A 14,706-nucleotide genomic window follows, 5' to 3' on the forward strand; every position below is an offset into this window, starting at 1 on the left:
ATGAACTCTCAACTGTGCTTTCCTGGTTGCATTCACCACTCATTCTGTGGTAGAGTCTTGACAACTGAACTATGTTAGCAACTATAATTATCTAAATAACTCAAAGGAGTCATCAATCAAGAAATATTTTTTCAAATAAAGGAAAAGAAAGTCACAGCAGAATCTGTGGTTGTGCCTGTATTTGATGAAAATGTACAGCAAGAACAATATCCATTTGGTCTTCAGAGTGCCTATGTGATGTCACATCTTGGAATAATAGACATTCATAACTAGCTGGATTTCATTGTGTGTGCTTCCTAAGCTGACAGTTAAAAGCTGATGTTAGCATTATTAGAGTCTTAACGAACCGAAATACTGGATGTTCCCAGACAGAATTACAAAAACAAATGTGTTACTTTTATGATAAAACAAAAAACAAAGACAGCCTTGTCTACAGAACAAGTTCAAGGACAGTTAAGGTTATAGAGAGAAATCCTGCCTAGAAAAAATAAAACCCCACCTCCATCCAAAGAAAGAGAACGCAATCTGACTGTATTCATCGTTTTCAAGACCAACATTAGAATGTAACTTAATTTAATAATCTTTAAGAATTTAAAACAGTATTCAATGCCCCAAACTGAAAGGCAGAATCACAGTCACAGAAAAAGTCATAACTAGTCCTTTCAGTACCAATTATTCAAGGTAAAAGATACCTATAGAAAGTATCTGTGTGTATGATTCTGTAAGAATTTAAAAGAGAAAAATTTGAACATTTTTAGGAGTTATCCACACTAAATGTAACCAAGGGACATTCTTATAATGACACGCTAAACCCAACTCAAAAGAATTCTGAATAAGACAAAACCAGAATATTTAACCTATGGTGGCCTGTAATCCTAGCACTTAGGAGACTGAGTCAAGATTTCACATTCAAGACCAGCCAGCCCGGAATATAAGAATGAGAACTTTGTTGAAATGGGGTTGGCAGTCTTTAAGTTTAGAGAATTGTTAAGATGTCCATTATTAAACTCATAGTGATTAAAACAAAATGAAGCTGGACCAGTGAGGGGTCATATGGAAACATACTACAATAGATGTTTCTTATATACATATGAAAGAAATATAAATGTAAATAATGGAGGAGAATCCCCAACTAGACATCTTTCACCACCAAGAAAAACCTCCAGTAACAGGAATGGGTTACATTTAAGTGAGTTGTTGCCAAAAGGGGGCCCAGGGAAACCCCCCAAAACTTAAGCTATCACCAAGGCTATTGGTTGAGCTCCACAAACTGATGGTAAGGCCCTATTGTTGAAGACAATAGCTATGTAACTCATTGAATATGGAGAGGTCGCAAAAGTGCCTAACTAGTCTTCACCCCTCCTGACCAGTAATCAAGGCACTAGAAGGTGCTCTGCACACTAGCAGCGGAGAAAGGAAGCCACTAACCCAGTTACAAATCCTGAAACCTACAAATGATGACCTGCCTGCATGATACGCTGTGCAACAGTGGCACAAATGTGGGAACAACCAACCACTATCTGACGGAATTTAAGATCCACTTCATCAGCTAGAACCCATGCCTAATACTGCTTGGATGGCCAAAAACCTAAGTTTTGATAGACCACAGGCCTATAAGAAAGCCAAAATAGTATTGTTATACAAAAGGAATTTAGCAATAAAATGACTAATGACATTCTGCCTATATACCTGTATCACTGTCTTGCCCAGCCCTCATCAGAGAAACTTCTTCCCGCAGTATATGGGAACTAATACAGAGAGCCTTCTCTCAGAGCTCAAGAAGGAGGCAGAAAGATTATGAGAGTCAGAGGAGATAGACGACACCAAGGAAACAGTATCTTCCAGATACAAGACTGATATACATATGAACTCACAGGGAGCATGGGAGCATGCACAGGACCTGGGTAGGCCCAAGTCAGATGGGGTCCCGGGACTGAGAGAAAAGTAGACACAGTCCCTAACCCAGAAGCTACCTCCAGTTGACAGCTGCTTACAAAGGAAAATCAGTTCTCTCCAGTGGAACTCACTGGGTATACACGACACTTAAGTGCCGGCCCATGCTCACAAGTAGGCGGCCAACACAAAACAAACTCAGTGCTGTTTTGGGTCTCATGTTGCTTTGCTTAGGCATTATTCCTTTTTCTTTTTTTTTAATCTTACTGGTCTTTTGCATATTTGGGGGTGTTTCAAGACAGGGTTTCTCTGTGTAGCCTTGGCTATCCTGGACTCGCTTTGTAGATCAGGCTGGCCTCGAACTCCTAGAGATCTGCCTGCTTCTGACCTCAAACTCACAGAGATCTGCCTGCCTCTGCCTCCCCAAGTGCTGGGATTATAGGCGTGCACCGCTGCACCCAGCTGCTTATACTTTATGAATTCTGATTTTGTGGGTTTATGGGTTTTGTTGTATGTGTGTGTGTGAGTGTGAGTATTTCTTATAGTGTTTGTTTTTTTCTTTTTAAAAATTCTAGTATGTTTGCTTATATTTGCTTGTTTTCTAAAGAGAGATAAGGAAGGCATGGACTTGATGGTGGGGATGTGGGGAGGATCTGGGAGAAGGTGTGAAAGAGGAGAAACCTCAATGAAAATATATTGTGTATGAAAAAATATTTCAATTGTTAAGTAAAAAAAAATTTTAAATAATAAAAAATAAAGCTGTCAAAAAACAAAGTATTTGGTATAACTGCATTCTAAGACAAATTCTTACATAAATATGGATGCTCATATAACTATAAAGGTAACCAACTCTAAGTATGGTTTTGTGATGTTTTTTTAAACATGATGTTACAGCAGCCGAGAGCAGTGCATTCAGGTACTACCTGTACTGTTTAGAGATGAATTATACTCACTAGAGCCAACCCGTTCAGTCTCTCTGTACCATTTAGGCATGGATTACATTAACTTGAATCCCATTCATTCAGTTTATGTTTGTTCTAGGAATCCTAGAAAGTATGTAACCGTAAGTGTGACTTAAAAATCTCTTTGCTGGGGCTGGAGAGACAGTTCAGCACTTTCTGTCCTTCTAGAGGACCCAGGTTCAAATCCTAGCACCTGGATGGCAGCTCACAAGTGTCTCTAACTCCAATTCCAGGAAATGCAGACATACATGCAAGCAAAGTACCTATATACATAACATAATAAAATAAAAATAAAAATCTCATTGTTGATTAATTGTATAGGAGAAGAGCTACACAGACACAAACAAGTCAGCGAGGCAATTCATGCAGAAGCACGACTTCACAGGTCACCCTTCCGGACATCCCACAAGCCCTTCTGAAACACTACCTGTCAGTGTTCCCTTTCCTAAGAAAAAGCTTAACATTTCCAGTCTCTTGGAAGTTTACCTTAAAATAAGATTATCATCTAAGAAATGTCTCCTTTTTCCTGCCCATCGAACAGTTTGAGTTCATAAAATTATCATTTCAGCAAAGCTATACACATCTACTGGTTTTAATTTCAATAAAACTTTAACTTCTGAATGTTAATGTTAGAGAAAGGAACTGCTTCATGATAAAAAAGCTTTGAAAAGACAGCCCAGACTGGTTTCCGCATCCTCCACGGTGAATCCTTAGGTTCAGTCTCTAAGACTCAGCATTTATTTTCCTCATCTTCCACTTTCTTCTCATCATGCACCTAGGCTTCTCTGCGAGCAACATGAAGCAGTTTCCTTCTGGTGTCAGCCCTGCAGCTCCTCCCTCGGCCAGGTAATACCCATTCTTACAACCATGTAAACCTACACTGCCCATGTCAATTGTTTTTTAAGAGAATAGTTAATTTTAAAACAAGTAAAAAAAAATGATTTCAACAATATATACATTGAAAACCTTAATTAACAGGAAGAGTGTTTATTTCAGACATTTGGCCCCTAGAGCTGACAGTGAGAGACTAAAGTTACCGTTTTAAACCACTGAGGTTGTAGCAATTTGTTATAGCAACCAGCAAAAACTAATACAGAGGGAAAGAGTGTAACTAATCAATGTAAGTAACAAGCTAGGAAACTGGTTTCAGTAATGCACTATTAAAGGGGAAATGTGTAAAGCACACAAACTGAAATGAAAAGGCAGCTCTGAAGAATAAACAAAAAAATACCAGGAGACAAAACACAAGTAGCCCAGCTGAAACATGAGATCAAATCCCAATTATTTCACAAGTAATTCAACATTGTCAAATGATGACTTAGGGACCTTCATAGCAAATTTTTTTACTAAATTTCCAAATACACAGCTCCAATATATAACAGACAAAAAAATTAAAACATACACACACACATACACATTAGGTTTTCATTCTTAAGATACAGTCACTGTGTACCCTAGGTGGGTCTGGAACTCATGATCCCCTGTCTCTGCCTTCCAAGGACTGGGAATATAGTATGTGCCTCAATGCCTAGCCTGATTATGATCTAAACTAGAATAAAAAGTCAAGCAATGGATGGAAAATTTACAAGAGACGAGTAGGTGTGGCTTCTGAAACCACATCCCTGCACAGGAGGGCACAGCTGTGTGGTGTGGATGAGGAGACACGGCTACGCTGACACTTAACTAAAACATTGTCATTACTGCAGATGGGAGAGGCTGAACTGAGAAGAGGCCATTTGCAGAAAGCCACGCATTCTGTGCTTTAGTAGGCACTTGGTCATTCTGAGACTCGCACAGGGAGATAGCGAGCTGCTGTCAGCTTCCTAACCCTTGGTGCCCCAATCTGACACCCAGACATCAGTGCCCGCCTTGGTGTAAACGATGCTGCCTCAGCTTGAGTGAGCAGGGAGAACACACAGCACAGGCCCAGGATTTGGGCCAGTTTTGCTGCTTTAAGTGGGTCAAAAGGGAGATAACGACACATGCACTCTGGATGAAAATTTCAAGGAATAGTTACAAGATTTTTAAAAGAACAAAATGGCTGAACAGCGTGGAACAAAAAGCTTTCCTCTACGTGCTGCTGACACCTGGCCTCCAGTACTCACCACATCACTAGCGCTAGAGAATTCATTATTAACCAGACTTTCCAGAGCCATCCATCTCACAGGCCTGTTCTCATTGTCCCCGAGACAGTGGTAGTCCATGGGAAACAAGTCTCTGGAAAGGGCATTGTCTGTGATTTTCACTTGAAGAGTGTCGTCGATGCTGAGAAGCGAAAACAGAAACATTAAAGGCATCAGGGATTAAGACCCACCGCTCCCTACAAACAGTCTAAGCCCCACAGTGACTCCTGGACAGAACCCCAGACCCAGGGAGCACTGCCCGCCTAATGACAGTGGCAAACCCCTGGCACCTACACACAGTTCCTAGCAGCCAGGTCTTTATGGATCACTTCCCGTCTTGCCAGGTAGCTCATCCCACAGGCAATCTGAATAGCCATATGTACGAGGTCTTGCTGGGAAATTGCCTGTCACAACAGAAAAAAATTATAAACAAGTGAAATGACGGTTTGCAGATAGTACAAAGGCAGTCTTCAATCTGGTGACCTGACCCCACGGTCCCACTCCAGAACACTTCCTCGCACCTACTTACCAAGTTTTTAAAACCTATTTCTCAACTAACATGTGCTCTGGGAGCACCGTATACTGGTCATCTATCGTAATAGCCCTGTTCTGTAATGGCACTTATCATCTATGTGACTTTATCTGTAAGATTTACCTTTTGCATCTATCTCTTCAAAATCAGCATTACAGAAGAGCTTCTCGGTGATTGCTGCTTAATGACTCTCTAAAGCAATGTCTCAAATGACTTGTTCTATTCTTTTACAGTAGTAGGTTTTAACAGATTATCCCCTGGGGGCATTCCACAAAAACAAGTCTCCGGGTTGACATGCTCCTCTAGCTGCATACCAGCAGTGCAGGTGTTCCTCCCCTGGTGATGCTCAGGGGTCAAAGCCTCCAACTACACAGCTCCATTCCTTCAAAGCACAGCTTTATTCTTCTAGCTTAAACAACATATCATACACATTGAGCCAAATACTCAATGCATATCTGAGTTTATTTTTATTATTGACTACAACAAGTATGCTATTATAAATCTTAAAATCAACTTAACCAAACCAGAAAGTATAGCTGAGAGTAAAGCACCCAGCAGACTTTCTTACCACTATCGTAACAGGTCTGGGATCTGACCAGATGTTCACAGTGAAGTGCATGGGTAGTGACAACAAAGAAACTCTTAAATGGTAGCATCTTACAGTCAGGCACATTAAGAATATTCCCTAGTAAGGGAAGTGGGGTCTGCACTGGACAAAGACTCACTTGCCAGCTTTTTGATCACTTTCCCCTAGTGGGACTGCTTTGCCAGGCCACAGGGGAAGAGGACACACTCAGTCCTGATGCAACTTGATGAGCTGGGGCAGATGGGAAAGGGAGCTCCCCTTTTCTGAAGAACAGGTGAGAAGGAAGGGGAAGAAAGGAAGGGTGGGTCTGGGAGGAGAGGAGAGATGGGGCTACAACCAGGATGTAAAGTGAATTAAAAAACTTTATTAATTAAAATTAAAAAAAATAATATTCCCAATTATCTCCAACCATCACTGCTATTGGCACATATAGCTCTGTAATAGTTTCCACTCCTAGAAGGAATGGACACATCTTCAGAAGTTATCCCAGAAAGGACTGTGAGATGCTGTCATAGGGCATCAGAGGTGATTATGAATGAACACATGATGGACAACAGAAAAACCCATCAGTCAAATGTGCCCCATCGGGAACCATAAGCCATCTTCATTTTCCTCTAAGTCATCAACAGCTTATACATATCTCCTGGTTCACTGAGGTTTTTTGTTTTGTTTTGTTTTTGTTTGTTTTAAGGTTTTCAGACACTGTGTGCATGTTTGGTAATATCTACTCCCAAAGACATCAAAAACTGTTCGTATTTAGGGAAATTTTCTCACCTGTGGATTATTGGCTTCTACTAATTTGCACTGTCGTAGAAACAATTTAAGATTTCCCCAATTCATGTATGGCAATATCACCATGGGCTTTTCTCCTTCTTCTATGCACACATGAGTAATAGGAAGAAGGTTTCTAGAAAATAGTAAGAAATTGGGAAAAATGCAAATAAAATCTAAAACCTTTTAGATTTATCTTAAATTAAAATATAGATAATCAAAAGCAAAACAAAATCCCAAACCCACTTAAAAAGATGACAATTAAAACATTTACAAATGTTCTAGTTTTTAAACCTGATGTAAACAGTCCCCATATATGTAAGCTTTCTTTGTAGGATAAAAATTACTAACACAGAATGAATCCCTTTGAACTTGATTTCCTGAAAACACTCTAGCCATAAATCTCCACTCCAAAGGATAATCACAGACAGCTGAAAACGGCTTGGCCATGAGTACATTATGTTACTATCCCACTAATTTCATTATCACACTTAAAGTAAAATAATAATAATAATAATAATAATTTTTTAAAAAGCCAAATCCAGTCTTTAACAGGTTGAAACTGTCACAAAAGTAAAATGTTTGTGGTCATATAGAATTTGGAACCTGACTTTGAAAATAAGACTCACTATCTGAGTGATTGTGTGTGTGTGTGTGTGTGTGTGTGTACATGCATGCCATCCTCTCCATTTGGCCTTAGTTTTCAAAGTTGTAATGTGGATTTCACCAGCCACAAACAGCTTTTATGTACAAAATAAACCAGGCATGTGGTGAATAATCTTGCCTACTTTATCTCTCCTGGCACACACACATACACACACACCATCCTCCTGTGTAATGACACTCCAACTGATATGGAAATAACTAATTTTCCCCAAGGCTGTAACTATTTAAGTAATTGCCTCCTGTCTACTAAGCCAGAACTAATCACAGACTCACTTTATATGTTCAGTGTGTTAAATCCTACGCTATTACATTTACTGCACATTTGAAACACAGACACATAACAATAGCCTGAAAGCATTCCCATTTCTTAGTAAATTCTGTTCTTAGGGATAGTTTCATAAAGAACTAATGAAACATAAAAGGCTACATTAACGAGAATAGCCAGTGGGATATCAATAGTGAAAAGCTGCAAATAACATGAGCAGCCAAGAATAATGAAATAACACGTTACAGTTGAATGATCAAAGAGAGATGGTAAGAAAACATGAAAACAGCTTACAGAAACTAAGCCACAAACCACACATTCACAGAACAGTGACAGATAGAGGGGAAACTGCAGAAATACACCGGGAGGGGCTGTCTTTGACTTGTAAGACTACAGTAAGTTTCTAAAATATCCTAAAAATGTCTCCAACTGATCAGAACTGTTAAGGGGCATCTGTCCCTAAGAGGCAGGGGACCCTCCCAGGGCTTCTGCTTGCATTGAAGCTGAGTGGCAGCCATGCCAAGGAGAAGCGTTAGGTAACCTATAGACAAAGTTCAAGTGTGAAGAGAATTCAGGTGTCATGATATTCCACACCCCTGTGGCTTATCCCTGGGCTGCTGGACATTTCCACTCAGGGAAAAAGCAGAACATGCGAAGGACTGCAGACACCCCCTCTGTCCTGAAGCCCCCACGCACACTACAACTCAGGACCCACCTTGAAAAAGCCAAGGCAAACCCTGATTTCAGAGCGAGCAGGTGAGCTGGCCCACTTCTTTAACCTTAATGACCTGTCTCTGCTCTTTCACTCATGACTGAAATTGTTTAGCGGGATTAATGACATTCTGTCTAGACACAACAAATCCCAGGATTAAAATCCTCTGAAACTGGTGGTTAAGAGCGCTGGCTGCTCTTGCAGAAGGACCAGGTGTGATTCCCAGCACTCATATAGTGGCTCATACAGCTGTCTGTAACTCCAGTCTCAGGGCATCCAATGCCCTCTTCTGCCCCCCTCAGGCACTGTATACACGTGGTGACAGACATACACACACGCAAAACTCCCATATACGTAAAATAAAAAGGGAACTAAACAACTCTGGGAGCAGTAATAAGCTTCATAAAAATGTTTCCAAGAACAAATGGCAGCTCTTCACTCTGCCCATTTTACAGAGGAAAGGAGGGCAAAGAGAAAGATCTAAGGTATCGAAGAGTGGATGGATATGGTGAGAGGGCAGAGACAAGGCGGGGCACAACTGCCTCCCTGCCTCCCGTGCTGCGCATACTTGCAGCCCTTAAAGCTGCACGTCATTCAGCATTAGCAAGTGTCATCACCAGGCATGCTGGGCCGATGGGGACTTCAAACCACAAGAAATGGCTTAGGGTTCACAGACATGAAGTAATGAAAGCAGATTATTTTTAATTTATACAAGGTTTTTGTTTGTTTGTTTGTTTTGTTTTTTGAGATGGGGTTTCCCTGTGTAGCTTTGGCTGTCCTGTACTTGCTTTGTAGACCAGACTGGCCTCAAACTGACCAAGCTCCACCTATCTCTGCCCCCTACCCCGAGTGATGGAATTACCACATCCCAGCTACAAGTATTTACTTATGATAAAAACAAACAAACAAACACTTATGTTTATAAGTTCCGGTGGAAAAGCAAAAAACAAACAAAAAATAGAATTTCAAGATGCTTTAAAGAGTGTCAGTCAATCAGAACCCTTCATCTCAGAACGTTAAAGCTCAAAGCAAGCCTTGTAAATTATAGGTTACAAGTAGCTAAGAAGGTGTCGTGTGGAAACAGGCAACATTTCTTGCTGAGTGCACAGTCTGCATGACGGACTCTACAGTATGGATCTTAGGATTACTCTTTCATTTTATTCTATGCCTAGTTGAGGTCTAACCGCAAAACAGGCAGCTAATGAATTGAATCAATGTAAGTGAACACACAGCCATGGTAAAATACTCAGTTAAATATTTAAATATTCGGTTAAGGCGAGGTGCTGAGAAGCTGTATAGCCTAAAGCTGCAAGACAGAATGCTGCAAATGCCTGCCTGGAGGGGTGCTTAGCCAAGGCATGATTGGGGCTATGGTAAATCTAAAGTCCTTCTTGGGGAAAAATCTGGCTTTGTCTGCATGTCCCTGCCACATGCTTCTGCGCTGACAAGTGCAGGTTTCTCTGGGTGAGAGAACTGGCTTGGAGTCTAAGTCCTCAGCTGGCACAGTAGACGAGCAGAAAGTGCTGCTGACCTTCCTTCTGGAGTGTGTGTAACGCACATCATCAGGCACTCAAAGCCCTGGCAAAAAATCGTACTCCAAAAGCCTCAAGGAAACAAAACATGTTTTTGTTTTTTAAACAAATATAACTTAGTTTCCTTTCCTCCTACTTTTCTTGTTAAGCAAATACAGCCTAAAGGGGGGACTGTCTATCCATTCCTCTACAAGTGAGGACTGCTGTGCTTAGGGATGAAACTGGCCAATGGATGGCAACATTCTTGAATTACACAACTGAACTCTTCCAAGAAACACCCTCACTGCTCCTCAACACTGCGTTCAACTTTTTTTTTTCTTTTTCAAAAGCCTGGTTTCTTCTTCAATGAAAATTTTTAAAATGAATATTTTTATGTTAGTATCTACATCATAATAAACCTAATGCTACGCTATCTTGGCACTGAGCTTTTTAACTTCCTATCCTAAACAAAGTATGTTTCCTTTTTCATCTGCTGCTGAGATTTACTGGACCTTAATGCCGCCTTCATCTCAGCTGATCAGAAGCTAAGAATTATGTTGTGTTTAATCCCATCCAAACAGATGTCCTCTACTCTTGGCTGGTTTTCTTTTCTACCACCACAACACCAAAAATCTGTCTCATTTTCATTACCGCAGTACTTAATTTTTATGTGGCTGTCATCTTTTTAGGCCCTCAAAAAACAAAATGAAAAGAAGAAAGTTTGTGTATTCATACTTTTTACAAGAGCTCAAGCAATTGTCCAAGTCCGCTGAAATGGAAACTGATGGTGCCCTCTGCATACATACTTTACTTGTCTTTCCCAGAAGTCCTTAGACCCTTCCAACACACAGTCATGGTTCACTTTTCAGACATGTGAAATTCTCAGCAGTCATACAAATTAAGCTGAGCGATAGTCCTTGTGCGTAGTGTATGTACATGTGGGTGTGCGCACAAGTATGAGCATGTGCACAGAGGTTACAGGTCAATAGCATATGCCTTCCTTGACTACTCTCCACTTTGGCCTTTCTTTAACTTCGGACACACTGATTCAGTTAGGCTGGCCAATGAACTCCAGATATCTACTTGTCTGCACCCCAACAACTCTGGGTCATAAATGTGTTCCACCTCCCAGACCTCTACATGATACTTAAAAACAACAACAACAAAAATCTTTACCAGCTGAGCTTAAAGGTACATAACTTTAATTCCAGCACTTGAGCACGTGGGAGGCAGAAGGAAGCAGATCTACAGAATGAGTTCCAGGACAGCCAGGGCTATATAGAAGCTCTGTCTCAAGACAGACAGACAGACAATTTTGCCATGATACTGATGCTGATGTCCCCAGTGATTCCTGCTCTAGAAGAAGCTGTTAAAAGTTCTTCCTCCAAGTACTTTTTGTGAAATCATACTATGATTTTAAGGGCATATGTAAGAAATGAAGTACATAAAAATGTGCTACCATTCAGTGAACTACTTAAGTACCCTTTTTAAATTGGGACAGGGATTTAAAGTTACCAACATGAAAATCTAGAAAGTGTTTCTGTTACAATAAGAAATGCATTAGGGCTGGAGAGACGGCTCAGGGAATAAGAGCACTGGTTGCTCTTCCAGAGTTCCTGAGTTCAATTCCCAGCAACCACATGGCGGCTCACAACCATCTATAATGGGATCTGGTGCCCTCTTCTGGCATTCAGGTGTACATGCAGGCAGAACACTATATACATAATAAATAAATCTTAAAAAAATCACAATTAAAAAAAAAAGGAATGCATTAACTTTGCTGAATATAACAATACTGCCCTTCTTAGGTGTATACTGGAAACACAGTAAAATATTGAGATATCTAACAAAGTATCTCTATAGACACATACACAAATGACTATTTCTAGATACATGATCTCTACCACAAATAGACACACACATACACAAACACGGGCACACATATATACACGAGTGCACACTCATAACAAACATGGCAGAGCATTAACCTTACACATCCAAGGGTGGCTGACTATTTTCATCAATGGTGTTCTATATATTTAAACTTTTCATCACAATTGTCTTTAATGTGTGCATCACTTTGCCATATTTTTAAAAGGGAGACAGGTGCATAATATGTATATAAAATTTTAGAAAGCTGGGTTGTGCCCATTGATTATTTTTATGTTCTCTATCTTCTTCATCCTTTATTGTTTGCAAATTGTGTTCAATGAGCATGTACTTACCTTTATATTCAGAGAAAACACACACACACACATACACACACACACACACACACACACACACACTATTCCAAAAGATTTCAATTCAGAACCAGACATAATGTTCTTAACAATAAGTAAGAATGCGGAGCTGTGCTGTGCTTGGGGCCGAGGTGTGCCCTCTGCTCTCACCTGTGATGGAGACCTCGCAGCTTACAGCTCTCCGTAAGCATCATTGTCACCTGAACTTCAGACGCTTGGTCTAAACAAAGAAAAAGACACTGCCGTGAATAACACTGTATTTGTGACACTAACATTTCATTAGTAAATATAATTTTCTGCAAAGTATATTTTCACAGTGTGTTATAAGCAGCCAAAAGTCGCATGGCAGCAAACAGAACCTTGCTGAAGAGGGCAGCTTTCACACAAACGCCTGAGTGGATGACAGAATTTGGTAAGGTTCCATAAGCCACGGAGAAAAGGCAGCAGCAGATTCAGAAAATATACAAGGCAACAGAGGGTTCATTCCCTCTTCAGTAATACAAACAAACTATTTAGGGAATACTGACGCCCAGATGGAGCCCAGCAATATTATAAAATGACTCTCAGTCTCAGTACTAAGGGAAGATTCCCAGGTTGAACTAAGAGAGGCCATTTCCCCATCAGATTGATACAGATAAAAAATTCAGTTGCCCACCAGTTTGGGCAAGAGAGTGTGCAAACAGACTCATCAGTAGAGTCCTGGGAAGGCAGATGGGAGAAGGGACATTAACAAGCCTGAGAATGCACTTGCGCCTGCATCATCAGCCAAATGTGGAGCCACTGAGAGCCACATGGGCTCCCTGGAGCACCCCACACAGACACATGGGCTCTCTGGAGCACCCCACACAGACAGGTTAGCAGGTATTGACAGTGAAAGTGCACATGAAATCTCAGAAGCAAAGTGTAAAGGCTATGCTTTAAAAATCAAAATTCCTTAAAAAGTCAGAAACCCAGGGGTATATTTTTTTCCCTGACTGGTAGAAAGGACCATATACTCTTTATGTTGGTTAGTATGGGTTGGGATAACATATTTTGCACCTTTCTGTACTGTTTAAACTTTCTGAACCTCCAATTTCTGATCCTCCTGCCTCAGCCTCCTAAGTGCTGTAGTGATAGGCACACTGTATTATGCCTGGCTCCATTTTATTCCTAGACTATAAATTCATGGGTTTTGATCCAGGTAATATCTGACTTCAGTCTTTGGAAACTGACACTGGATACCCATTAGTTCTCTCTACAAATTTATTAAACTTAAAAAAAAATTCCAATTTTCCGCTTAAAAGAAAAAACCCAATTTATTTTTATTTTTTTGTAGAACTACTACTTGTGCAACAGGCAATAAGATGCAATAAAGCACAGACCTCTGAGAGGGTAGGCTGTTGTCAGTACATAATATCAACACTCTGAAAGATAAGCTGTAGAGTCACTCAGTCATGTGGCACTATGCAAGCAAGTGCCCACTAAACATCTCCTCAGCTCATATAAACCATGGCTGGCTGCTAAGGACTCACTGTGCTTTCTCCTGCTTCCCTCCAATTAGGGAGAGAGGGCACAGTCATTACAGGGAGGCCAAGCAGTAGCCACAGCTCCAGTACAGAAGAGAAAGCTTATCACAGAATTACAGGATCCGTACAGTGTTTTCTAATCATTATTATTTCCTTTCAACCCTAAACCAAACCAATTCTGTGTGGAAACTTCTTTTGTTAATTCAGGATTCACTACGATCCATAGAGTATTTATAAATCCAAAAGTATTGGCATTAAAATATTTCCTTAAGAAAAATAAGAAAACAAAAGACAGTTCTTTTGCTAAACTTGTGGCTCAAACCTCATATTTATAAAGAGTAAAATATAAAAGGGGTCATGTAAACTATCCTTCAAAACTGGTCAGAAAGCCCACTAACTCTAACAAAATAGTAAGTGTTTGGGAGCTGGTAAATAAATACTAAACAAAACAGCAAGATAAATCATTTGTTTATAAACACTAAGAGTAGTGTGCAGGGTCTTAAGTACTGACAGCAGCCTTAAATGGAAAATTTTGCTAAATTATAGGCAATAAATTCCAGACATTTAGTTAGACTAGTAAAACCCAAATTTTTAGAAATAATACACATCCTTTCCACATATTCCTTTCAGTAAATTTAGAAACAAGTATTATCATAAAAGATTATAAGCATGATGGTCATGTAAAAAGCCAGGAATGGTGGCATGTGCTTACAGCCCTAGCTAGCACTGTTGAGGCAGATCGAGGTGGATCCCTGAAACTTGTTAACCAAGCCAGCTCGCCTATCTGGAAAGCTCTGGGTCTCAAAGAGAGACCTGTGGATTGGTTGGAGATGGTGTTAAGAGCACTGGCTACTTTTCCAGAGGACTGGTGTTCCCAGCACCTACCTGATGGCTAACAACCATCTGTTTCGGGGGATCCAACACACTCCTTGGGGAC

The 14,706-nt window shown here is 40.4% G+C and overlaps 1 protein-coding gene across 2 annotated transcripts in view; it reads right to left on the minus strand.

The window, feature by feature from the left end:
- Ryk (receptor like tyrosine kinase) overlaps nt 1-14,706 on the minus strand; it is a 74,909-nt gene that overhangs the window by 6,736 nt on the left and 53,467 nt on the right. For both annotated transcript variants that reach the window (XM_021653252.2, XM_060385416.1), the window contains exons 10-13: nt 12,415-12,484; nt 6,871-7,003; nt 5,273-5,382; nt 4,961-5,120 (exon numbers count right to left, since the gene is read on the minus strand). In XM_021653252.2, the coding sequence (XP_021508927.1) occupies nt 4,961-5,120; nt 5,273-5,382; nt 6,871-7,003; nt 12,415-12,484 (473 nt within the window). The remainder of the gene's footprint in view (nt 1-4,960; nt 5,121-5,272; nt 5,383-6,870; nt 7,004-12,414; nt 12,485-14,706) is intronic.

The sequence above is a fragment of the Meriones unguiculatus genome, chromosome 6 (assembly GCF_030254825.1).
Source record: "Meriones unguiculatus strain TT.TT164.6M chromosome 6, Bangor_MerUng_6.1, whole genome shotgun sequence".
Taxonomy (NCBI): domain Eukaryota; kingdom Metazoa; phylum Chordata; class Mammalia; order Rodentia; family Muridae; genus Meriones; species Meriones unguiculatus.